Source organism: Adiantum capillus-veneris, chromosome 14 (genome assembly GCF_014529385.1).
Source record: "Adiantum capillus-veneris isolate H3 chromosome 14, ASM1452938v2, whole genome shotgun sequence".
NCBI lineage: Eukaryota > Viridiplantae > Streptophyta > Polypodiopsida > Polypodiales > Pteridaceae > Adiantum > Adiantum capillus-veneris.
Window position 1 is genome coordinate 144094690 of NC_140944.1, and position 25028 is coordinate 144119717.

Sequence of the window (25028 nt, forward strand, 5' to 3'; positions counted from 1 at the left end):
CAATATCTGTTCTAGAACGAGTATCTCCTCGCTTTCCTCCACTTCGGGTTGCTCATCTGGCTCCCCATCGTCTAGCACATTGCCTTTATAAGGCTTCAAGAGACTCACATGAAAAGCATTGTGAAATCTCCAAGTATCGGACAGCTTCAGTCTAAAGGAGACATCATTTATCTTTTCTTTTATTTGGAAAGGTCCATAGTATCTCATGCTAACCTTTGAAAAAAGCCACTCCTTTCCCTTTTTCTTTCTTAGGCGTGCCTTATCAAAACATAAGAGCACTCAATCGTCTTCCTTTAATTTCAAATTGCAACGATGTCGGATCTACTGCCTTCTTGTGTCTTTCCTGAGATTTTGCTAAAGCCTCCCAGACCTTAGCAAAAGCAATGTCCAAGTCCCTCGTGTACTAGTTGGCTTCAAAAATCTTATCTTTCGTGCTAAGCAAGGGTGGAACCTTCGTAGCACCTTCAATAATCTCAAATGACGCCTTCTCCGTCGAAGAGTGGATCGTGTTATTGTAGGCAAATTCCACCAAGGGCAAACAAAATTTCCATTGAGTCTTCTGACTAGAAATGTAAGACCGGTACGATTGAATTTGCAATCTCAGATTGCCCATTTGTCTGAGGGTGGAAAGATGACAAGAACTGCAACCGTGTGCCAATGTTCTCCCAAATAGCCTTCCAAAACAAACTCGTGAATCGGGGATCTCTGTCAAAGACTATTGTCTCAGGCATGCCATGTAATCTGAAAATCTGTAAAATGAACAGTCTCGCTAAATGATCCGGCTTGACTATTTTCTTCATTGGAACGAAGTGAGCTTGCTTGCTAAATCTGTCGATGACAGTCCAAATGCGATCATGCCTACTTTGAGTCTTCGGGAGATCAAAAATGAAATCCATACAATACTTTCCCAGGGGTAGGTGGGAATGGGTAAAAGTTGTAACAATCCTTGTGCTTTATGCCTGTCAAATTTGATCTTCTGGCATACCAATCAACTGCGTACAAAGTCGTCCACATCCTTCTTGAGTCTTGGCCAAAAGAAGTAAATGCTCCACACCTTTCAAGGTGGTGTCAATGCTGCATGACCCGTAAAAGGTGGATAATGGCATTCAGTCAAAACCTTTTCCCTCAACGGCCCATTCTGTATTCGAATACATCTGTAAAATCTGGATGTGTGGCATATTGATCGATCATGTCCTCGAAGCTTCTACGATGAATCGCGGAAATATCCAAAACTAGCAGTTTCCGGGACAAAGCATCTGCCACCAAGTTCTTCTGTCCCTGTACATGGACAATCTAGAAGTGAAACTGTGACAAGGTGTCAATCCACCGCATCTGCTTTTCCGAAAGCTGCTTCTGTGACAAGAAGTAGCGTAAACTCTGATGATCATTGAAGACCATAAAATCGGCTCCGAGTAGGTAATGTTGCCACTGAGTAAGAGCATGGATAACCGCCAAAAAGCTCTTTCTCATAAATCTATGTTGTCAATTCCGGCCTTGAAAACAATAGGCTCTCATAGGCAATGACATGGCCTTCTTGTATCAAGACCACACCCAGACTACGACCACAAGCATCACAATACACTTTGAATGACTTTTGCAAATCCGGCAAATTCAATATTGGTCCAGTAGCCAATTTCTCTTTCAATTCTGAAAGGCAATCACCTCTGTGGGTCCCCACGAGAAAGGGACTCCTTTCTGAGTTGGAATGTGCAAAGGGCAAGCGACCTCTGCAAACTTTCTAATGAACCGCCGGTAGTAAGAACATAAGCCCAAGAAGCTTCTAGCTTCATGAACATTCTTCAAATCGGGCCAATCACGTATACTGTCAATCTTGGCCGGGTCCATCTGTACTCCTGCTGTTGAGACGGTGTGTCCAAAAAAGTGTTTCTGCGGTAAGAAAAATTCGCTCTTCTTGGCATTGATAACTAACTTGTGATCTCGCAATGCCTGAAAGACCTGAAGTAGATGGTGTCTATGTTCTGCCGCATTCTTGGAGAAGACTATAATGTCATCAACAAAGTGTCGACAAATGATCTATACTCTCTGAAAATCCTATCCATTATTCGGTTGAAAGTCGTTGGAGCATTGGTAAGGCCAAATGGCATCACCAAAAATTCATATAAACCGAAGCTTGTCCGAAAGGCTCTCTTGTAGACATCTCTCGGCACGATTCTGATATGATGATATCCGCTTTTCAAATCAATCCTGCTGAAACCAGAAGATCCCTGTAGTCGGTCAAGAATATCATCGATCCTAGGAATCTGAAATCTGTCCTTGATGGTGATTTTATTGAGAGCTTTATAATCAATGCACATTCTCCAAGATCCGTCTTTCTTTAAAACCAACAATATCGGAGAGTAGTAGGATGAAGTACTCGGCTGGATAAGACCCTTTTCCAAAAGGTCTTTCACTTGGTTCATAATCTCTTCATTTTGGGCTCGGCTCACACAATAAGGTGGCTGGTTCGATGGTGTGTTGTAACAAACTACTGACGTGTCAAAGCCTAAAGAATGGAGGCAACTTACAAATGCCAACCGCGAGGGGTCTAAACCCTAAGAAGAACAAGCAACAGAAGAAGAATTCCTACCAACTTATGGGCACCCCATCCGATGGGGCCCCAAGTGACATAAAGGAAATAAAGCAAGACCCACACACACGCACACACAAGAAATTGCGTAGCTGCTGATGACGTGGCAGATTTTCGAAAATCACGTTGGCTGATGACATGGCATGCTGTACAAATTTCCGCGTTTTGCGTTGGTGGTTGATGATGTGGCAGGCTGTACGGATTTCCGTGATTTACGCTGGCAACTTTTTGGCATTGCTTTTGGACCAGAAGCTTTTGAGTTTGAATGCTTTTCACTATAATTGCTTTTTAGACCAAGGGCCTTTGACTATGAGGTTAGGGCTCATTCTCTGGCATGCTTCCTGGAGAAGGTGCAGAGTCTTGAGTACCGGCTTGTATTGTGTTGATGCAATATAAAGAAATACCGAAAGGGGCGCCAAGGTTTGGGGCCAATACTCTCTGGGGTGGAATTCTGCCACTCCGTGTCGTGTGTCTTCTCTCTCTCTCAGTTTTGCATGTATTGAAGTGCTAAAAGTCTGTTCAGTCTGTTCTTTTCTATTGGCACGTTGTCACAAAGTGATGACGTGGCGGACAACAGAAACCCTAATTTCTGCCAGAAACCCTAATTTCCGAAAATCGCGGAGGCTTTTTTTTTTTTTTTGAAATGATGAGCGACGCGAATTTTGCTTTTTTTTATATAAAAAAAGAAAAGACTCTCTTAAGAGAGAGAGAGAGGACTATTGCTTTTGATTTTAAAAGCTTTTGGGGCTCTGCTTTTGGGCATCCCTTGTACCTTTAAATTAGTGGTGAGGGCCTCACTTCTCAGAGCATCTGGACGCAGAGTCTGAGAGTGAAACCCTAGCCACTCTCTTGTACTTTGATTTGATTAATATAAAAAGAAATACCGAAAGGGGCGCCAGTCTTTGGGGCCAATATCTCTAGGCACGGAACTCCGCCGGGCCAGTGCAAATCTATTGTGATCTGTGAATTGTTTTGAAGTGGTTATTTGGTGCTGTCGCGGTTGATTCTTGACTTGGAGTGTCCAAGTCTGTTACAGTGGTATCAGAGCACGGCCGATTTCTCTTCTACGGGAAATCCGATCCCCGAAAAAAAAATTCCCGTGGCACCTATGGCTTCAGGCAATGATCAGTCGACTCCCTTTGCATCTGGAGATGCGAGCTGGGATCACAACGAAGATTCAGACAGAGAGTATGGCCCGCCTCGACCTACTCAGGCAGAGCAAAGAGAGATGGAGCGTCGTCAATTGATTGGCGATGCAACAAAGATGATGCTCAATTTTGCCAAGGACCCGAAGATGGCAAAATATATGCCTATTTGGAAGGTGAAGATGGAGTGGCAAAGAACCACAACACCACTCCCGAAACCCGCTCACAAGAAACCTTCTGCCTCCAAGAAATATACGGAGAAGGAACTAGAGACCGTGGTTGATGCACGGATTGCTCAGCTTTTCGACGTGCAAAAGAAAGGCAAAAAGCACGGCAAAAAGCAGATGAAAGGCACTGACTTCCCGGGATATTTGGGTCGTCGGTTGACATTTGACAAGGCAAAGAAACGGAAGAAACGTGTTCGATTTGAAGAAGTACCAAGTTCTTCTTCTTCTTCTTCTTCTGACAGTTCTTCTAGCTCCTCGGATTAGAGCGAAGAAGACAGAAAAAGCAAAAAGCGAAGCAAGACACAAAGCTTCGGAAAGGGCAAGAAAAAGGCAAAGAAGGCTACATCTCTCCCAGAGACTGACAGTTCTACTGAGGACTCGTCTACAGACAGCTCAAATTCCGATGATGGAAACTTTTATGCGAACAAGAAGAATTTTTTACAAAGCCAACCAGTATGACTTTCTCGAAGATGAAAGCAAGAAAGTCCGAGAGTTTAAGGAAGGTGGCCACTCGATCAAGTTTGATACTTTTTCAAGATACTCAGATGCTTCGAAGGCTTTGTCTTTTATACAGCAGTTTGACATCGCTTTCGCGGGAGGATGCTATTCAGAGCACTCCAAGATTCCGAGAGCTGCCTCTTACTTTAAGGGGAATGCTCGTACTTGGTGGTCCACGCTTCTTTTAAACAAGACTGCGCCAATTAAATGGCTGAAATTTAAGAGGCTTTTTATTCCTTCTTGGTTGACTCAAGAGTTTGAGCGAGATATACGAGCTGCTTGGAACCATCTTCGGATGACCAAGAAAGATACAATCAATGCTTATTGTGAAAGATTCTGGAGCTCTTTTCTACCCACCTCTTCATTCAAGAAGATCGCGTTCAGAGAACAGATTGAGCGGTTTACCTTGGGTCTACCTACAGAGATCCGAGATCACTGCTTGGAACAGAAGTCAGCTTCTATTCACGAGTTGATGAGTCATGCGACGCGGGGCTTTGCCATTCACTCTGGCAGTCTGACCTACCCCAGAGATGAGGCTATGACACAACGAGCCGAACAGACTTCAAGGAATGAAAGTAGAAAGAAAAAAGAGCAACCAAGAGAAAAATGATGCACGACCCAAGCTTACTCATGAGGAGAGAGCTCGCTTCATCAAAGAGGGGAACTGCTTTGGATGCGGGGAACATGGACATATCTCCGCGAAGTGCCCTAATAAGGCACAGAAAGAACAGAATGATAAAGACGACGACAGGCTTGAGAGTTCGAGAGCAGCTGAGGAATGTGGCAGAAAAGGCAGATAGAAAAGCAGAACTGGTACCACATGGCGTGGGACCTGCACAGAATTTAATGAATGAAAGTACAAACTTTGCCGCTTTTGGGGCAAAATGAAGGATCAGGAAGCTCTTTTGAAGGAGCCAAGGCCAACTTCTTTTCACTTGGAATTGGCGGCTCGATTTGGAATTACGCCCGACAGACTAACGCCACAGGCGGAGGTAGTTCGACTGGCACCCGGATGGGATGTTGCCATTACACCGAGCATTGGCAAACTTTGTTTGCAATGATAGGGGTGTTCAGGGCACGCGAGTGACGTTCTACTCAGAATCCCTTGGTACCACAAGACTACGCCGTGGTTGACTACCGAGCCAAGAAAGCGACTTTGATAAATGAAGGGCTTAGAGATTGTACTTGATGAACTTCAGTTTCTTACTCATTCTTTTGGGAGAGAACTGAACGCTGGATAAAGGTTGAATATGTTTTGACCTTATCAAAAGAACGCCAAGATTTTTCTCAACACTCATGCCGATTGCTTTTCAGAGGGCCTGAAGATCAAACCATTGATCAGTATGCCACAGATACAGATTTTGCAGATATTTTCACACAGATACAGCGTGGGGAGACAGTAGCTGGATACTCCCTTCGGGAAGGCTACTTGATGAAACAGACTATGTTGTGCGTTACACAGCCGTTGAGGGATAAGGTTATGACTGAATGCCACTGTCCACGTTTTACGGGTCACCGCGGCATTGCTACCACCATGAAGGGGGTAGAGAGATACTTCTTTGGGCCGAGACTCAAAAAGGATGTGGAAGAGTTTGTGCGCAGTTGCTTGGTATGCCAGAAGGTCAAGTTTGACAGGCATAAGGCACAGGGATTGTTACAGCCTTTACCCGTACCCACCCACCCCTAGGAAAGTATTGCAATGGATTTCATTTTTCATCTCCCAAGAACAAAGAATGATCACGATGATTTTCCGATTACATGGCACGTCTGAGACGATTGTCTCCGACAGAGACCGCAGATTTATGAGTTTGTTTTGGAAGGCAATTTGGGAGAACATTGGCACGCAGTTGCAGTTCTCGTCATCGTTCCACTTGCAGACTGACGGGCAATTTGAGATTATCAATTCGATGATTTTAGATTTATTGAAGTCTTGTATCTCGGATCAGAAGACTCAATTGAATCTCGGATCAGAAGATTGTCTCCGACAGAGACCCCAGATTTATGAGTTTGTTTTGGAAGGCAATTTGGGAGAACATTGGCACGCAGTTGCAGTTCTCGTCATCGTTCCACTTGCAGACTGACGGGCAATTTGAGATTATCAATTCAATGATTTTAGATTTATTGAAGTCTTGTATCTTGGATCAGAAGACTCAATGGGAAAAGAACTTACCTTTGGTGGAATTTGCCTACAGTAACACGATACACTCTTCGACGGGAAAGACGCCATGTGAGATTGTTGAAAGTGCTGCGAAGGTTCCATCCTTCCTGAGCATGAAATATTAGATATTTGAAGCGGATGAATATTCGCGAGATTTGGATATGGCTTTTGCCAAGGTTCGCGAGACTTTGCAGGAGTCTCAAGAACGACAGAAAAAGGCAGCGGATCGCCATCGTCGCAACTTGAAATTGAAGGAGGATGATTGGGTGCTCTTACTTTTGAGAAGGCACACCTAAGAAAGAAAAAGGAAAAGGAGAGGCTTTTTCCAAAGCTTAGTATGTGATACTACGGACCTTTCCAAATTACTGAAAAGATAAATGATGTCTCCTTCCGATTGAACCTGCCAAATACTTGGAGGATTCATAATGCATTGCATGTGAGTCTCTTGAACCCTGTTACGGGTGATGTGCCTGATGATGGGGAGCCTGATGAGCAACCCGAAGTGGAAGAAAACGAGGAAGTCCTTGTTCCTGAACAGATTTTGGCACATAACGATACGAAGAAAGGTAAAGTCCGAAGGCGGTTCTTGCTTTTGTTCAAGAATTTTCCTGCATTTGATGCGAAGTGGATGGAGGAGGAGGACCTAGCAGATACTCCTCGGATTGTGAAACTTTACCTCGATGTTTTGGTTTAGCATAGTCTACTCCAAACGGAACCCAGAAACTCAGCTCGGTCGAAGATCTGGTGCAGTGGGATGCACAAGAGGGGAGTTACTCCGCTCCTTTGTCAACAGATGCCTCGATTTTGATACTAAAGTCACTAATGTCTCTTTGAGCTTCAAGGATATTGAGAGCTGACAGTATTCTGCTGGATGACTTTATGGAATGGAATTCCTGATAACGATACTGATTTGTTCTTGACTTCTTGTGAGTGTAGGAACTGATAGACGAAATGACTGCAGCATTTTGGTCTACTTGATCTCGAATAGACATGGTTGCAATAGGGGTTAGTCAATCGGACATCGATGAGGTCCCGATTGGACCTAGATGTGATTGCTAGCTACATTGCCGATAAATCATGGTCTAAGATCCGAATGAATGTTGGATGTCATGTGATGTCCTGTGATGTCTGGTGATGTCCTGTGATGTGACTGTCGATTTTGTACATGTGCTAGATGTGTGTTCCTAGTACGTAGGTACTAACAGTCAGTGTCTGCTAAGACGGTTTATGGCTTTTGTCGGTTTTGCAAGCGTAATCGCGGTCGATTACAATGCTTTCAAGAGGGGGGTATGTCACAAAGTGATGACGTGACAGACAACAAAAACCCTAATTTCTGCCAGAAACCCTAAAATTCCTGCAAACCCTAATTTCTGCCAAAAACCCTAATTTCCGAAAATCGCGGAGGCTTTTTTTTTTTTTTTTGAAATGATGAGCGACGCGAATTTTGCTTTTTTTTTATATAAAAAAAGAAAAGACTCTTAAGAGAGAGAGAGAGAGGACTACTGCTTTTGATTTTAAAAGCTTTTGGGGCTCTGCTTTTGGGTATCCCTTATACCTTTAAATTAGTGGTGAGGGCCTCACTTCTCAGAGCATCTGGACGCAGAGTCTGAGAGTGAAACCCTAGCCACTCTCTTGTACTTTGATTTGATTAATATAAAAAGAAATACCGAAAGGGGCGCCAGTCTTTGGGGCCAATATCTCTAGGCACGGAACTCCGCCGGGCCAGTGCAAATCTATTGTGATCTGTGAATTGTTTTGAAGTGGTTATTTGGTGCTATCGCGGTTGATTCTTGACTTGGAGTGTCCAAGTCTGTTACACACGTGGTGCTTGTCTTGTGATAGTGGTATCAGAGCATCAGGCATGTGCTTTTCTGAAAGCATACCGGTCCCACAAAAGAGCAGACCGAGCAAACCAAACGACTTTTGGAAGTTACTTGAGGTATCTTCGTGCTCCGACCCCGGGCTTATTAGCCACTCCCACCCTTACTTCATCACGCATCTGGGCGCGCTCCCATCTTCACCGCTCATGTCTTACAGGGCATAAGCCATTAAGTTCACTTATAAGCGAAGGATCCAAGATTTGTTTCGAGCCACTGTTTTTCTCAAAAGCAGTGCCATGCAGATGTTGATGTCTATAGCTACCAAGCCGCACACTTCCAAGGACTTGGCAAGCTTTCAAGAAAAATTTTACCGAAGTTGTATGGTTTCTGAAATCTTCTTCGGAGTGCAACTTCTGGAAGAGTGGGGTATCCCGAAATGCTTGCCATGAAAACCCTAGCAAATTATAGCTTGAAATTTCTAGACATCTCTCAGCAGGTGGCTCTTCAATGAGATTGCAATCTTGGGACTTCATCGCCGCCAAAGACACTCTGTCTGTCCAAGAGCTGGTGGACCATGCTATGTTCGGCTACGACCTTATGGAATAAACCTAACCCTAATTTTTGGTGCAAGCTTCAAGATGGAAAGTCAGTCGACTATTCGAGCTTGACTGATGTCAACATTGCTTTTTAAGTTTGAAATCTGTTTGAGAACTTGTTTGGTGATCCTGTTTGGAATTTGTTTGGAATGGATGCTATCTATTTTAAACCTGTCTTGGTTCCGATTTGAATTGTTTGACCCTGGTTTTAATATTGGTTTCAATGATTGGTGATTTTACTCCCGGTTGGAGAAGTGAGAAATACTGTCTTGGTATTGCTTGAACCTCGGAAAGACACAAACCGATGCCTGGGGAGCATTTCGTTGTATGTTTGAAAACCTCCGAAAGACTCAGGTCGAAGCCTGGGGTTGTATGCTTGAACCTCCAAGCGACGTAGACTGCGGTCTGGGGAGCGTTTGGTTGTACAGTCCTCTGAGCTCATAGCCCGAACCTTTTTAGGTTATTTGCAGGGGGAGTGACGAGGTAGTCGTTGAGTAGCTTCATGCCTCAAACCGTTTGTCTCGAGGGAGTGCTCACCGGTGATGTTTGTTGTGTCTTGTAACATGCATATGTAAGCATTTGTGTTGCATTGTGATGTGCCAACTACTAAATATTCCTAATTGGATGAGATTGCTTGGGTATGTAATTTTAGTGCATCAAGACACCCGTGGAAGATCAATACGGTCTGGGTGTGATGGCTAATTTTACTACGTCGGAATATCAAGAGTTCCGATCTGGACGAAAGGAGAAGCTAACTCCTTAACAAAAAGAGCAAACTGATTGTCCCTCGGAATGTCCCTCGGAGTTGTTTTGCAAATATGTTGTAATCCCAGACGATCATTCTCTTTCAAGAAGGGGAGATGTAACAAACTGCTGACGTGTCAAAGCCTAAAGAATGGAGGCAACTTACAGATGCCGGCCACGAGGGGCATAAACCCTAAGAAGAACAAGTACCAGAAGAAGAAGTCCTACCAACTTATGGGGACCCCGTCCGATGGGGCCCCAAGTGACATAAAGGAAATAAAGCAAGACCCACACATAAGCACACACCAAAAATTGCGTAGCTGCTGATGACGTGGCAGATTTTCGAAAATCACGTTGGCTAATGACGTGGCATGTTATACGGATTTTTGTTTTGCGTTGGCTGATGACGTGGCAGGCTGTACGGATTTCCGTGATTTACACTGGCAACTTTTCGGCATGGCTTTTGGACCAAAAGCTTTTGAGTTTGAAGGCTTTTCACTGTAATTGCTTCTAAGGCCAAGGGCCTTTAAAAATGAGGTTAGGGCTCATTCTCTAGCATGCTTCCTGGAGAAGGTGCAGAGTCTTGAGTACCCGCTTGTACTGTGTTGATGCAATATAAAGAAATTTCGAAAGGGGCGCCAAGGTTTGGGGCAAATACTCTATGGGGTGGAATTCTACCACTCCGTGTCACGTGTCGTCTCTCTCTCTAAGTTCTGTATTTATTGAAGTGGTAAAAGTCTATTCAGTTTGTTCTTTTCTATTGGCACGTGGTGCCAGTGCCCGTCTTGTGACATGTGCTTCCATGTTTCAGATCAATAGTATGATCCTTAGGACGAGATGGTGGCAACTCGCCTGGCAGGCCCTCAGAAAAGCAATCGGCATGAGTATGGAGAAAATATTGGCGTTCTTTTTCGAGGTCAAAACATATTCAACCTGCAATCATCATTCAATTCTCTTGTAACAAATTGCTGATGGAGCCAACTTACAGATGTGGCCGAGGGGCATAAACCCTAAGAAGAACAAGTAATAGAAGAAGTCCTACCAACTTATGGAGACCCCGTTCGATGGGGCCCCAAGTGACACAAAGGATTAAAATAAATCAAGACCTGCACACACACAAACTGATGACGTGGCAGATTTTCGAAAATTGCGCTGGCATGATGACGTGACAGGCTGTACGGATTTCCGTAAATTACGTTGGCAGCTTTTGGCATTGCTTTTGGGACCAGAAGCTTCTGAGTTTTAAAGGCTTTTTATTGTAATTGCTTTTCAAGCCAAGGGCCTTTAAATATGAAGCTAGGGATCATTCTCTAGCATGCTTCCTGGAGAAGGTGCAGAGTCTGGAGTACCCGCTTGTACTGTGTTGATGCAATATAAAGAAATACCGAAAGGGGCGCCAAGGTTTGGGGCCAATACTCTCTGGGGTGGAATTCCGCCACTCCGTGTCGCATGTCGTCTCTCTCTCTCTCAGTTCAGTTGTTATTGAAGTGCTAAAAGTCTGTTCAGTCTGCTCTTTTCTATTGGCACGTGGTGTCCGTCTTGTGACAGTGGTATCAGAGCATCAGGCGGGTGCTTTTCTGAAAGCATACTGGTCCTACGAAAGAGCAGACAGAGCAAACCGCTCATGTCTTACAGGGCATAAGCCATTAAGATCACTTGCAAAAGAAGGATCCATGATTTGTTTCGAGTCACTGTTTTTCTCAGAGGCAAGGCCATGCAGATGTTGATAGCTACCAAGCAGCATACTCCAAGTACTTGGCAAGCTTTCACGAAAAATTTTGCCAGAAGTTATATGGTTTCTGACATCTTCCTTCGGAGTGCAACTTCTGGCAGAGTGGGATATCCTGAAATGCTTGCCATGGAAACCCTAGTAGATTATATCTTGAAATTTCACGACATCTCCCAGTAGATGTCTCTTCACGATCAGATGACCTTGGAGGTCCAGTGCGATTGCTATCTTGGGACTACCATCGCCGCCAAAGAAACACTGTTTGTCCAAGAGTTGATGGATTGTGTTGTGCTCGGCTACAACCCTATGGAATGAACCTAACCCTAATTTTTTGGTGCAGGTTTCAGGATGGAAAGTCAGTCGACTTTTCGAGCTCGATTGATGTCGAGATTGCTCTTTAAAGTTTGAAATCTGTTTGAGAACTTATTTGGTGATCCTGTTTGGAATTTGTTTTGAAATGGATGGTATCTGTTTTGAACCTGTCTTGGTGCCGATTTGAATTGTTTGACTCTGGTTTTAATACTGGTTTCAATGATTGGTGATTTTACTCCCGAGTGGAGTAGTAAGAAATTATGTTTGAGAATGCTTGTTCATACTCATGGCCCAAACCCTTGTGGTTATTTGTGGGGGTAGTATTGAATGATTGAAAAGTGCTGTTTTTTTACTCATGGCCCAGACCCTTGTGGTTATTTACGGGGGGAGTATTATTGTTGCGACTCCTGGCCCGGTCCTCGATGGTTATGCGGAAGGAGTATTAAGAAGTCTGAGCAGTGGTTACTCTCAGCACCTCTAAACGACGCAGGCTGCGGTTTGGGGGACGTTTGGTTGTAAAAGGCCTCTATATCTCCCGGCCCGGACCTTTTTAGGTTATGCGGGAGGAGTGATGAGGGAGTCGTTGAATATCTCCCGGCCCGGACCTTGTTAAGTTATGCGGGAGGAGTGTTCATCGACGACTTTATGTTTCTATGTCCTGTAACATGCATATGTGAGCATTTGTGTTGCATTGTGATGTGCCAACTACTGAATATTCCTGATTGGATGAGATTGCCTCGGTATGTAATTTTAGTGCATCAAGACACCCGTGGAAGATCAGTACGGTCTCGGTGTGATGGCTAATTTTACTACGCCGGAATATCAAGAGTTCCAATCTGGACGAAAGGAGAAGATAACTCCTTGATCAAAACAGCCGAAAGGAGAAGCTAACTCCTTATAACAAAAAGAGCAAATTGAATGTCCCTTGGAATGACCCTCGGAAAAAGAAGATTCAACTAACTTGAGTTGTTTTGCAAATATGCTGTAATCGCGGACGATTACTCTCTTTCAAGAAGGGGAGATGTAACAAATTGCTGACATGTCAAAGCCACTGAAGAACGGAGCCAACCTGCACATCCCGGTCGAGAAGCCAAAACCCCCCACCAACTTACGAGACACCGTCGGATGGGGCCCAAGTGACATAAAGGCATTAAAAATAAAGCAGAACACACTCAAAAGACTTTGCACATCAAAATATGATGATGTGGCACATGTACGGACGTTTCGGAATTCGCGACAGATTTTTAGGCAAAATTCCGAAATTTTAGGAAAGTGATTTTTTGGGGTCAGCTTTTCATATTTGATGCTTTTAGGCTTTGGGCCTTTAAATATGAGCCTTGGGGGCCCTCTCTGACACTCTTTAGTGCGCAGATTGCACAGGAGGTGCTCCCCGGTTGTTCTACTTTGCGAATCAGAGGTAATATAAAGAAATACCAAAAGGGGCGCCAAGGTTTGGGGCCAATACTTTCTGGGGTGGAATTCCGCCACTCCATGTCGCGTGTCGTCTCTCTCTCTCTCTCAATTCACTTGTTATTGAACAGTTGTTATTGAAGTGCTAAAAGTCTGTTCAGTATGTTCTTTTCTATTATCACGTGGTGCCCTTCTTGTGACAGTGGTTTCAGTGCTAACTTGAGTTGTTTTGAAGATATACTGTAATCGCGGACGATTACTCTCTTTCAAGAAGGGGAGATGTAACAAACTGCTGACGTGTCAAAGCCTAAAGAATGGAGCCAACTTACAAATGTGGCCGAGGGGCCTAAACCCTAAGAAGAACAAGTAACAGAAGCAGTCCTACCAACTTATGGGGATCCCGTTCGATGGGGCCCCAAGTGACACAAAGGATTAAAATAAAGCAAGACCCGCACACACAAAAACTGATGACATGGCAGATTTTTAAAAATTACGTTGGCATGATGACGTGGCAGGCTGTACGGATTTTCGCGTTTTGCGTTGGCTGATGATGTGGCAAGCTGTACGGATTTCCGTAAATTACGCTGACAGCTTTGGCATTGCTTTTTGGACCAGAAGCTTTTGAGTTTTAAAGGCTTTTTACTGTAACTGCTTTTCAAGCCAAGGGCCTTTAAATATGAGGCTAGGGCTCATTCTCTGGCATGCTTCCTAGAGAAGGTGCAGAGTCTGGAGTAGCGGCTTGTACTGTGTTGATGCAATAAAGAGAAATACCGAAAGGGGCGCCAAGCTTTGGGGCCAATACTCTCCAGGGTGGAATTCTGCCACTCCGTGTCGCGTGTCGTCTCTCTCTCTCTCTCTCTCTCTCTCTCTCTCTCTCTCTCTCTCTCTCTCTCTCTCTCTCTCTCTCTCTCTCTCTCTCTCAGTTCTGCATGTATTGAAGTGCTCAAAGTCTGTTCAGTCTGCTCTTTTCTATTGGCACGTGGTACCCGTCTTGTGACATCTCTCTAGAAAATCGAGTAAAGAAATTGAATTTCATCTAGTACAATCTCTTAGTCCTTCATAAGTCAAAGTCGCTTTCTCAGTCCGATAGTCAACCACGGCGTTGTTCTTGTGGCATCAAGGGATTTCGAGGAGGACGTCACAACCTTCATAAGGGCGTTACGTAAAAGTCCTCGTCCCTAAACACCGCTGACAACATCCCGTCCAGGTGCCGCTAGAACTACCTCAGCCTGTCGAGCGTAAAACCAAATCAAGCCGCCAATTCAAGTGAAAAGAAGTTGGCCTTGGGCTCCTCCATCAAAGAAAATGAGGGCTTCTTGATCTTTCACTTTGCCCTAAGAGCGGCAAAGTTTTGTACTTTGGTTCATCTCATTCGGTTCGAGCCCCATGCAATGTGGTACCAATTATATTTTCATTTGCCTTTCTACCACATTACTCTGTTGCTCTAGAACTCTCTGGCTTGTCTTCAGTCTGTTCTCGCTGTGCCTTTTGCGGCACTTTGCGGAGATGTGTCCATATTCCCCACAACCAAAGCACTTCCCCTCTTTGAGATAGATAGCCCTTTCTCTAAGAGTCAGTCAGGGACGTGTATCTTTCTCTTCTTTGTCCTAGGAACTGTTTCTCTTTCTACTTTCATTATGAGAGGTTTGTTGGGTTCTTTGAGTCAAGATCTCATCAGTGGGATAAGAATTTCCAAATGTATTGCAAAACCCCGTTTCGCATGACCCATCAATTCTTGAATAGAATTCGACGTTTGTTCCGGGCAGTAGTCTCGGATCACTGTTTCTCTTTCTACTTTCATTATGAGAGGTCTGTTGGGTTCTTTGAGTCAAGATCTCATAAGTGGGATAAGAATTTCCAAATGTATTGCAAAACCCCGTTTCGCATGACCCATCTTCTTGAATAGAATTCGACGTTTGTTCCAGGCAGTAGTCTCGGATCACTGTAGGGAGTCCGCAACAAAACCGCTCAATTTGTTCCTTAAAGAGACCTTAAATGAAGAGGTTGGTAGAAAAGACTTCCAAAACTCTCTCACAATAAGCGTCCAAAGAATCTCCCTTGGTCATCCGAAGATGATTCCAAGCGGTTCGTATATCTCATTCGTACTCCCAAGTCAGCCAAGAAGAAATAAAGAGCCTTTTGAATTTCAAACATTTAATTGGAGCTTCCTTCCTCCAAAGAAGAGTGGACCATCATGTTCGAGAATTTCTTGTGAAGAAAGATGCAACCCTCCTAATCTTGGAGTGCTCTGAGTAGTGCCCTTCAGAGAAGGCTATGTCAAACTACTAAATGAAGGCCAAAGCCCTCGGAGCATCTTAGAACCCAAAAAAGGATCCAAATTGAATCGATTGTCCACCTTCTTTAAATTCTTTCGTTTTCTTGCTCGTCTTCGAGGAAGTCATATTGGTTGGCTCTGTAGAAGTGCTTCTTTTCAAGAGTGCTTGTCCATGTCTTTCTGCGAGTACAAGTTCCGCTTTTCTGCACTCGTCTGTCTTTTCGGCTTTCCTCCCTACTTGAGAGAAGCAGCAATGGCCACAAGCCATCTTGAGTAAATCTTGTAATTCTTCAGACGTTTCGCCAATCTCGAGTCCCTGGAGTACTTAATCAATTTGTTCACACGTGTCAATCTGCACTTGACGTTTTTTCTCTGTTCTGGCAAACTTGTTCGAAAAAAATTTGCCCAAATCTTCATTCTTTTATTCAGTTCCCGCGCCACATCTTCAACTTTTATTGCCTTCCCATTGAGAGGTGTCATCTTTGTCAGATTCTTCACGAAACCCATGTGTAATCTAGGATTCTTTATGGCTTTATGTCCCATAGACAGAGCGATGAAGACGGGAGCGCGCCCAATGCACGATGTATTAAGGGTGGGAGTAGCTAGTAAGTCCGGGGTCGGGGCACGAAGATTCTATCCCAAAAGCTATATGCGCTACAAAAAGGATCGGATCCTCCGTAGAAGAATCTATCTGTGCTCTGATACCACTATAACAAACTTGGACACCCCAAGTCAAGATTCTACCCCGACACAACAGAGATCCACTTCAAAACAATTCAGAAAGATGACACGGCCCAGCGTAGTTCCGTGCCCAAAGGTATTGGCCTCAAAGACTAGCGCCCCTTTCGGTAATTCTTTTTATATTAATCTGTGTTCAAAGTACAAGACAGTCGGGGGTGCTCACTCTCAGACTCTGCGTCTAGATGCTCTGGGAAGTGAGGCCCATCCAACTTATCTATTGGTACAAAGGATGTCCAAAAGCAAAGCCCCAAAATCTTTTAAAATGAAAAGCTTCTCAACTCCAAAAGCTTCTCAAAATTAAAGCATAATGCCCAAAAGTTGGCCAGCGTAATTTCCGGAATTCCGTACGGCTTGTCAACCCAAAAAGTGGAGCGTCCGTACTATTGTCCGTACAGTCTACCACATCAGCATGTCAACACGTTTTGCAACAGATTTTCTGTTGGTTGCCACGTCAGCTCGTCGGTGCATTTCAGGCAATAGGGTGTGTGTGTATGTCCGAGGGCCAACCACGTCACCAATATGTGACAGGAGACTTCAAAGGAGAGCTCTAATCATGCGTTTCCCATCCATGGAGGCAAAGAAAGACTTCTTGAAGAAGCGTCCTACACTAAAGAAAACGGGCATATTCCTTGGTGATGACCTCACACTCTCACAACTTGCTCATATAAAAGAAGTTATGCCCGAGATAATAACAACTCGAGAAAAGGGGAAAGTGGCCTTCTACAGGGATGGACGAGTGGTTATTCTGGAGAAGCGCCCCGCATGACAACGCAGGACCTGTGGGACCACACTCAGAGTGGCTACATGGAATTGTAATGCATCTTTGCGCCTTGATGTAGGGGCCTTTGAGGATAGTTTCACAAGGAGGGACATCATTTTCTACTCTGAGACGCATCACACCCCAGGGATGTCCATGCCACATGTAAGCGGATACAGATGGGAGACAGCTTGCAGACAGGAGACTCGATCAAAGCACAGAGGACGAGGTTCAAGAGAGTGGCAATCTTATTCAGGGAGGAGTTACAACCTCTGATACATATAGCTCGGAGGAATGAACATGCTAGGTATATGTGGGTGAGATTGAAGGCAAGGACAAGTAGATACCTCTACATCGCTATTTGCTATTTCCCTCCTAGTACGTCAGTATATGCATCACCTAGAGAACAGTCCCCCTTCTCTATTTTGGATGATGATATATGAGAGCTTTCCAAGGATGGTGACATTATTATCTTGGGGGATTTCAATACTAGGACTAGTCCCCCTTCTCTATTTTGGATGATGATATATGAGAGCTTTCCAAGGATGGTGACATTATTTCAATACTAGGACTGCCCATCACCAAACAGTATTCTACGATACCTCAGAGGAGTTGATGCGAGAGCTTGATATTACAGAAATGGGCCTGTCTGTCACAAACTGCTCACGTGTCAGCCTAAAGAATGGATCCAACTTGCAAATGCTGGCCGAGGGGCCTAAACCCTAAGAAGAACAAGTAACAGAAGAAGAAGTCCTACCAACTTATGGGGACCCCGTTCGATGGGGCCCCAAGCGACAAAGGATTAAAATAAAGGACCAGCACACACACACACACAAAAAAAAAAAACTGATGACGTGGCAGATTTTCAAAAATTGCGCTGGCTGATGACGTGGCAGGCTGTACGGATTTCCGCAAATACGTTGGTAGCTTTTTGGCTTTGCTTTTGGATCAAATGCTTTTGAGTTTGAAGGCTTTTCACTATAATTGCTTTTTAGGCCAAGGGCCTTTAAATATGAGGTTAGGGCTCATTCTCTGGTATGCTTCCTGGAGAAGGTGCAGAGTCTGGAGTCCCGGCTTGTACTGTGTTGATGCAATATTAAGAAATACCGAAAGAGGCACCAAGGTTTGGGGCCAATACTCTCTGGGTGGAATTCCGCCACTCCGTGTCGCGTGTCGTCTCTCTCTCTCTCTCTCTCTCTCTCTCTCTCTCAATTCAATTGTTAATGAAGTGCTAAAAGTTTGTTCAGTCTGTTCTTTTCTATTGGCACGTAGTGCCCGTCTTGTGACACTGTCTAGATTATCACAAGATGAGGAGCACACTAAGTATGGCAGATACTTGATTGATATGGGAACTGCACATGGATTGGCCATTTTGAATGGCCTACAAAGATTCCTTGCAGCAGGTGATTTTACATGCTTTCCACATCGGCATGGCCACAATCCTGAACATACTCTAGGTTTCAAGAAAACCCTCATACATGGCTCTATTAAACATCATAGCAAGAGGCTTTGCAAGCATACTCTTGCATGAATGAAGTGCTGCTACAAGACCATCATGATCCTACGCTCCTTGTCTTCATCCTAATAATGGCTTTCCTTACCCTCTCAGCAATAAAGAAAGTACATGTCATTGGGCATGCCTATGGAGGGTCAGGCAAAGGTGGTTGCCCATATGCTGTAGAGAGATGTAGAAAATTCCCCCCATGTCTCTGTGGAAGTGAAGACTGGCGGTGGAGAGCGCTCATGGAAAAGCCTCATGCCTCACTGGAGTCCCGACTTATAAACAACTGATACAGATCACGCTCTAAATGAGACACGTAAGCCCTCTTCTTTCGTCGCACTAGGCAGCGAAAGATAATCCGTGATCGTCTATGTCTAGTAGTACCCATGAGCACCTCTCTTCTATAATCTCATCCTCGTCTCTCTACACTCCTCATCATACCAATGGCTCCCTCGAGGCATGCTCCCAGATCGTCTACGTGTAGGCTGGCTGTGGGGATATGCCTCTGATGCTGCATCATGGAGCATCTCTGTCAGAATCTGGGTGAGCTCATCTAGTGGTCGTCTTGGCTCGAGTGCATAGCTGCCTGTATATCTCATCAATGTACACTAGATCCGTCTCCCTCGTGAAGTATACGAGTATGTGTGGAGACCTCTCCCAATGGAGCTATGCTAAACTAGAACGATAGAGTGAAAGACACGATAGTATGATCGACTACTACCCCAACCAGCCTAGTTCCCACCATGGAATCCTAAAAGGAAGGAATGAGTCCTGGCAGAGTCATAACATAATCCATTGTACTAGCCCTATCTTCAAGTCGGGAGATCCTATGCCCGCACCATCATGGTTGGTCACACTCTGGCTAGGCTATATGCATCAATTCTTGAGCATGAGTTAAGTAGATTCTCAGAGAGAGGGCATACGAGCAACAGGACAGGCAAGGTTTAGGAGAGGTTTCTCCAATCTTGATCAGATTTTGATGCTCAGAGCCATTATTGAGGAGGGTAGACACCATGGTAGGAGGATTTATTGTAGCTTTGTGAATTTCCGCAAAGCATTTGATACAGTGCCACGAGCCAAACTCATACCCAGATTGCAAGAGATGGGGGTGCCCATAGATACGAGATTGACCAGAGCCTATGCAGCATTGGGGAGACTTGAGAGGATATATTCGCAGGTCCAGTTCTAGGAACCTCGGACAAAGCCTTGGCTCTTTGACACTTTGGTCACTTCGGCCATGCTGTACGGAGTGGAGATATGGGGCCCCTTAGTTGATCATCATAGCAGAGCTGGCGATACTAATGGATGGAGATGTATGGAAAGGCCCTTGATGTCTATGATTTTTCGAATGATTAGGGCCAAGGCCTCAGTACCACATGACATTGTTAGGGCGGAGCTCGCTGCTCCTACATTAGTAATGAAGGCACTCACTCGATCAGTATCATTTTTGCATAGCACCTGGGAGGCTAGGCTCTCCCTAGAGACAGATATGCTCGATTAGCACTAGAGTCTTCGCGACAACTGGCATTGCAGGGAGATAGGTCATGTTGGTATGCAAAGATGGCATCTTGGTTTCAGTTACATGGCTTTAGTATGGACCGCCTATCCCCATTTCAGTACTCTCTGGATGCACCCTCCATCTTCCTCACTAGGGCAAAGATTACCAAGCTCATCAGACAGGACTTGATTCAGCTGGATACAAAGAAGACATGGATACAGCCTACACATGAGTTGGGTACGAAGATGGCTTTCTATAGAGAGCAATGAGCATCTTCTCCAGCTTACGGAGGATGGTTTTGTGATCAGACCAAGATACATGGATACCACGGGATACAATGTGCTATTGGTCAGATACACACATCCTCACGTCAGCTAGAGATCGAGACAGGTAGTTTTAGAGGAGTACCCGCTGAGTCCAGGATTTGTCAGGTGTACCAGATAGAGCCCGAGACAGAGCTACATTACATGTCACTGCCTAGTATACTATGAGATGTGAGACAGCTCTCACTGTCTATTCAGAGAGGGTTTTGGACCACTTTCTAGAGTCATGAGATACCAAGATCAGAAATGCCTCGGATTATACTTACTGGAGATTCGCAGACACACAGGACCTCTTGAAGAGGGGCACAATGAGAGAGAACCAACGACAACGGCAGATTACAAATTTCATTTAGTCACAAACAGAGGAGTTCGAGCAGCCCCCACAACATAGCAGCACAAGAGGCATACTGCTTGATCGGGCGATAAGAGTTGGGGCGATCCCGTCGCCCGCGGATGAGGGGGCCCTCTCGACATCAACGCAAATTGGGATAGAGAATCCATACCATACTGAATTTTCTATCGCTATCTAAGTTCCCTAGCTTTCTTGCGACCTAAGTGCATCTCTCCATTTAAGCACTTTGTCGCGACATAGGAGCCGTCCCGACAAAGTGCTTACCTTGGAGGACATTGAACCTTTACAGCCTTTTGGATACTAATGTCTCTACTGCCAAGGAGCTCCATTATATCAGCCCACACCCCTCCCCCTCCTTTGTATCAGCTTTCACCCCACCCCTACCCACTATTTCCTTTTCAGCTCTTTGTACTTTTTGTACCCAGCCCTGGTATTAGATTCACCACATGTAACCTTTTTGGTCTCACAGGTCAATTTGGCCTTTTGAAGACGTTAATATTACATTTCATTTCGTATCATATCTCTCTCTCTCTCTCTCTCTCTCTCTCTCTCTCTCTCTCTCTCTCTCTCTCTCTCTCTCTCTCTCTCTCTCTCTCTCTAAATGGTCAAGGCAGCTAGGTTCAACGAGAATGACATGAATCACAACTACTTAAGCATAATCGCCCTTGTACGGCATGCAGGCCTCACGTACATAGAGGACAGTGCAATAATTTCTGTCCAGTTAAAAACTAATGAATGAGAGGCAATATACATGTGTGTTAGTGAAAACGAAGTGAATGGAGGGTGGCTGTACCTGCTCAGCCTTCCTGTTTTTCTATTGTCTACAATGTGCTTATCCTGGCAATGTACAGACAAAACAGAATCTGCGGAAATTACTCACAGTTCTTTTATCGTTGGGAGTGTCTATTTTCTTTTTTGCCTTAACACCCACAAAATCATCCGTTTCCACATCTTTATCCGCAACACCCTCAAATTCCTTCAGCTTTTCTGGAGAGCTGCCCGAGTTGCTAGAATCCTGCTTGGAGTTCTTTCCAGCATTGACATACTCTTTTACCTTTCTTTTCTTGCCATGACGCTTTGTATTGTCAGTATCCTCATTTTGGTCTTCTTCCAACTCTGACTTTGATGGTTCCTTCAAACCACCTTCAGCACACTGCAAAGATACCTCCTTTCTATGTTTCTTTTTCTTTGCTTTGATTTCACCCCCCTCGAATTCATGAACTGACTTAGTCAATCGTTTGGAGGCATTAATTAGCTGGTTTGAGATATTCTCAGAACTTAGTATTTCTGACGCAGATTTAGCAACAGCAGCATCCTCTTTCCCATCCTTAGAGCTAGAGTCTTCTGATGTTTTTCTCTTTTTTTTGGGCTTTTCGTCATTATGTGGCGAAACTTGCAGATTGTCTGCTGGCTTCGACTTAGTTGCAGCTGAAATATCTTTACTTTGCAATAATAGACTTTGCTGTTCTGAAGTCTCCTTATGTTGCAGTAACACACGTTCTTGTTCTTTCTTTTCCTTTTTGCTTTTTTTGCTTGAAGACTTTCTAGAATGAGGGAGTTCCTGCAGAATCACCAGGCAACCACCATCTGCATCATGGTTTTCCATGACGTTTTCCTTAAAAGTGCTATCACTCTGGGCTGCATTCCCATTAGAGAAGACCTTTTCACATTCTGACTTGAGACCCTCTATTTTTGTATGTTTGACCTCTATGTTTTCTCCCCCTTTTTTCTTCTTTGAGCATTCCTCCTTTGTATTCTTCTTGGCCTCTGCAGGATCTGCATGCTTACCAGTTTGATCCGACACAGGTAGGTCAACTGAAGCATTCTTCTTATCACCCTTTTTCTTTTTCTTCTTTTCCGAAGATATACCTCCATTTGTATGAGGACTAGCCGGTTCATTTTCTCCATCATCTCTAACATCCTGTAGTTGAACCAAAGGCTTCAATTAACAACTCTTACTTGGTTACACATTTGAAGCACTATTATGACCGTTAAGTGGACTAAATGCATATTGGGCCATCAGACACACAAAGCTGAATAAGAACAAAAAGAAGTGAGTTTTTGCGAGCAGTGGGCATAATACCTTATCTAAACTAGGAGGCCCATTTTCAGATTTAGTGGTCCTTGATTTCTTGGCTTTGGATGGTTCACTGTCAAAAGATGAGATCAACTACACAATTTGTGCTAATCATTTTTAGCTCCCAAACAAAGACTAAACCAAGCAGAATCTTCTCAAACTGCATTAAGTTATCAAAAAATGAAACTATTAGCAAGTAACATAAGAAGCTACATAAAAAGTAGCTTTTATTATACCTTCATAAGGTCTGAACTTAAGGATTATAGGAGAGACTAAAACACATGCACAAATGAATGTACCAAATTCAAACACTACCACCCACTATCCATAAAGCCATATAAAGGCTCATCGACCACCTTATTAACACAAGAACGTGACACAATCATTTGCTGTTACTATGTGAAAATATAGATAACTGAGCAGTTCAGCAACATGGAGATGTCCAAAACATTTATAGAGATGATCTTTTCACCCAAAAAAAACAAAAAACAAAAAACTCTGCCTCTAGACTCTTTGTGCTAGCTTAGCTACTCAAGCAATCAAACAGAAGTCGCTGGTCATATTCATGCTATGGTCATGGATTATTTTTGCCTCACATTGGTTACTTAAGCAGTTCAGCAGCAAAGAGCTTCCTGCTTAAGTACCAACGTGTCCTCCTTCGATTTCACATTAGTCATAAACGCATCAATGCAAGAGCAGCTAAGCAGCCAAACACTCTATTACCATCAATTGCTTTGACACCCTTATGCCCTCTAATAACTCTGTTAAACTAGGTAGTCATACCTGCACGACTGCAGGAGCAGATCAAGCAGTCAAAACACTCTGTTTCCATAGAGTGCTTGTTGACCAAATCAATCTGATGCAAAAAGGGCTTAAGCCACACTAGTGCCTCTGTTGGCCAAGGTACCTTGGAATTGCCTGCTTGAAAATCCCAGGCTACAATGCACCCAAAGTTATGATCACAACCTTCTTCAAATATGTGATCAAAAAAATTCGAACCTTTTATTTGAGGTGACACCACACCCAAAATTCTCTCTGTGTCCATAAGTAAATATAAACAAGGCAGCTCGAGCACACAATCACATTTTACTCCTTTGCAATAGCTGTGGAGAGAAACAATTTCATCTTCCAAATGACCAAGGACTTTACGAGGGTTCTGGTGTCTCATGGTCTCAATCCTTCTCGTTAAGAGCTTCATTTCGAACCCCCTGCCCCCTCCACACCTATGCAAATCAATTATCTCTCAAACATTTTACTCCTTTGCAATAGCTGTGGAGAGAAACAATTTCATCTTCCAAAAGACCAAGGGGTTACTGCCCAAGACTTGTACCCTATGTGTGACTCGAATACATTGTTCCTCTTGGGAACGATGTTCACCTTGCTTGGGAATAAAAAAGTAATACTGGCATTTGATTAGCACATACTCGGCTTGGGTCGAGAGGTAAAGCTTGTAAAGAGTCTCCAAATCTGCAACGTCTGCCTCTTGAGAAGCCTGGAGACAAGAGAAAATGAGCACAAACTCTCTCTCTCTCTCTCTCTCTCTCTCTCTCTCTCTCTCTCTCTCTCTCACACACACACACACACACACGCCACTCTCACTCTTACTTAACGCACACACCGACCCACTTACATCACCATTCTCGCGCAGGAAAGCAGAGAGCGTTTTCCTGAATCCATGCTTGCGTAGGTAGAAAGCTACAATGGAAGCGAGGTCTGATGCATGCTCCACAGCCATGGAGTGGGAAGTAGTGGCTGCTGATGGCATTGGACTTTGATGCCACCTTTGCTAGGTTTAAAAGAACGATTGTGTGACCCGTCCTATGGACTGGAGAGAGGGAGGAGGGAGGGAGCTGGAGTGAGAGTGTGTGTGTGTGTGTGCGCGCGCGCCGGGGGGGGGGGGGGCAACCCTCGTCGATATGTGACACGGGTGAGACTCAAGGGATCGACCGCGGAGAATGGATCCACCGTTGATCCCATCTGGGCCATGCAAAAAGGTTTCCCTCAGGTATTCCCCCCCCTCCCCCCCCCCTGCACGCGCCAGGCCTTGAACCCACCACCTCTCCCACTGGACTCACGCAACCTAACCAAGCCACCTATCGCGACACGCTGCAAGCAATGCGAGTCTGGCGGATAATATTCTTGCCCCCCCTGTTGCGTTGATCCTACGGCCCAAAGCACCCCGCCCTGCCGCAAATGCGCCTACGCCGTCGATCCCGTGAGTGACACCCCGTGTCACTTATAAACGATGGGGGGCAACCACGGGACTATTTGACACCAC

At 44.6% G+C, this 25028-nt stretch overlaps 1 protein-coding gene across 4 annotated transcripts in view; it reads right to left on the reverse strand.

Annotated features, from left to right (window-relative positions):
* LOC147443291 (uncharacterized) overlaps positions 1 to 24660 on the reverse strand; it is a 29770-nt gene extending 5110 nt beyond the window's left edge. For 2 of the 4 annotated variants that reach the window (XM_086529192.1, XM_086529191.1), the window contains exons 1-4: positions 24381 to 24656; positions 24175 to 24242; positions 22757 to 22823; positions 21554 to 22594 (exon numbers count right to left, since the gene is read on the reverse strand). In XM_086529192.1, coding sequence (XP_086385318.1) covers positions 21554 to 22594; positions 22757 to 22823; positions 24175 to 24242; positions 24381 to 24515 — 1311 coding nt within the window. In that variant the 5' untranslated portion in view covers positions 24516 to 24656. Of the gene's footprint in view, positions 1 to 21553; positions 22595 to 22756; positions 22824 to 24174; positions 24243 to 24380 lie in introns of all 4 variants that reach the window. The other 2 variants (XM_086529190.1, XM_086529189.1) reach the window with 1 other exon arrangement.
* Positions 24661 to 25028: the final 368 nt, after the last annotated feature.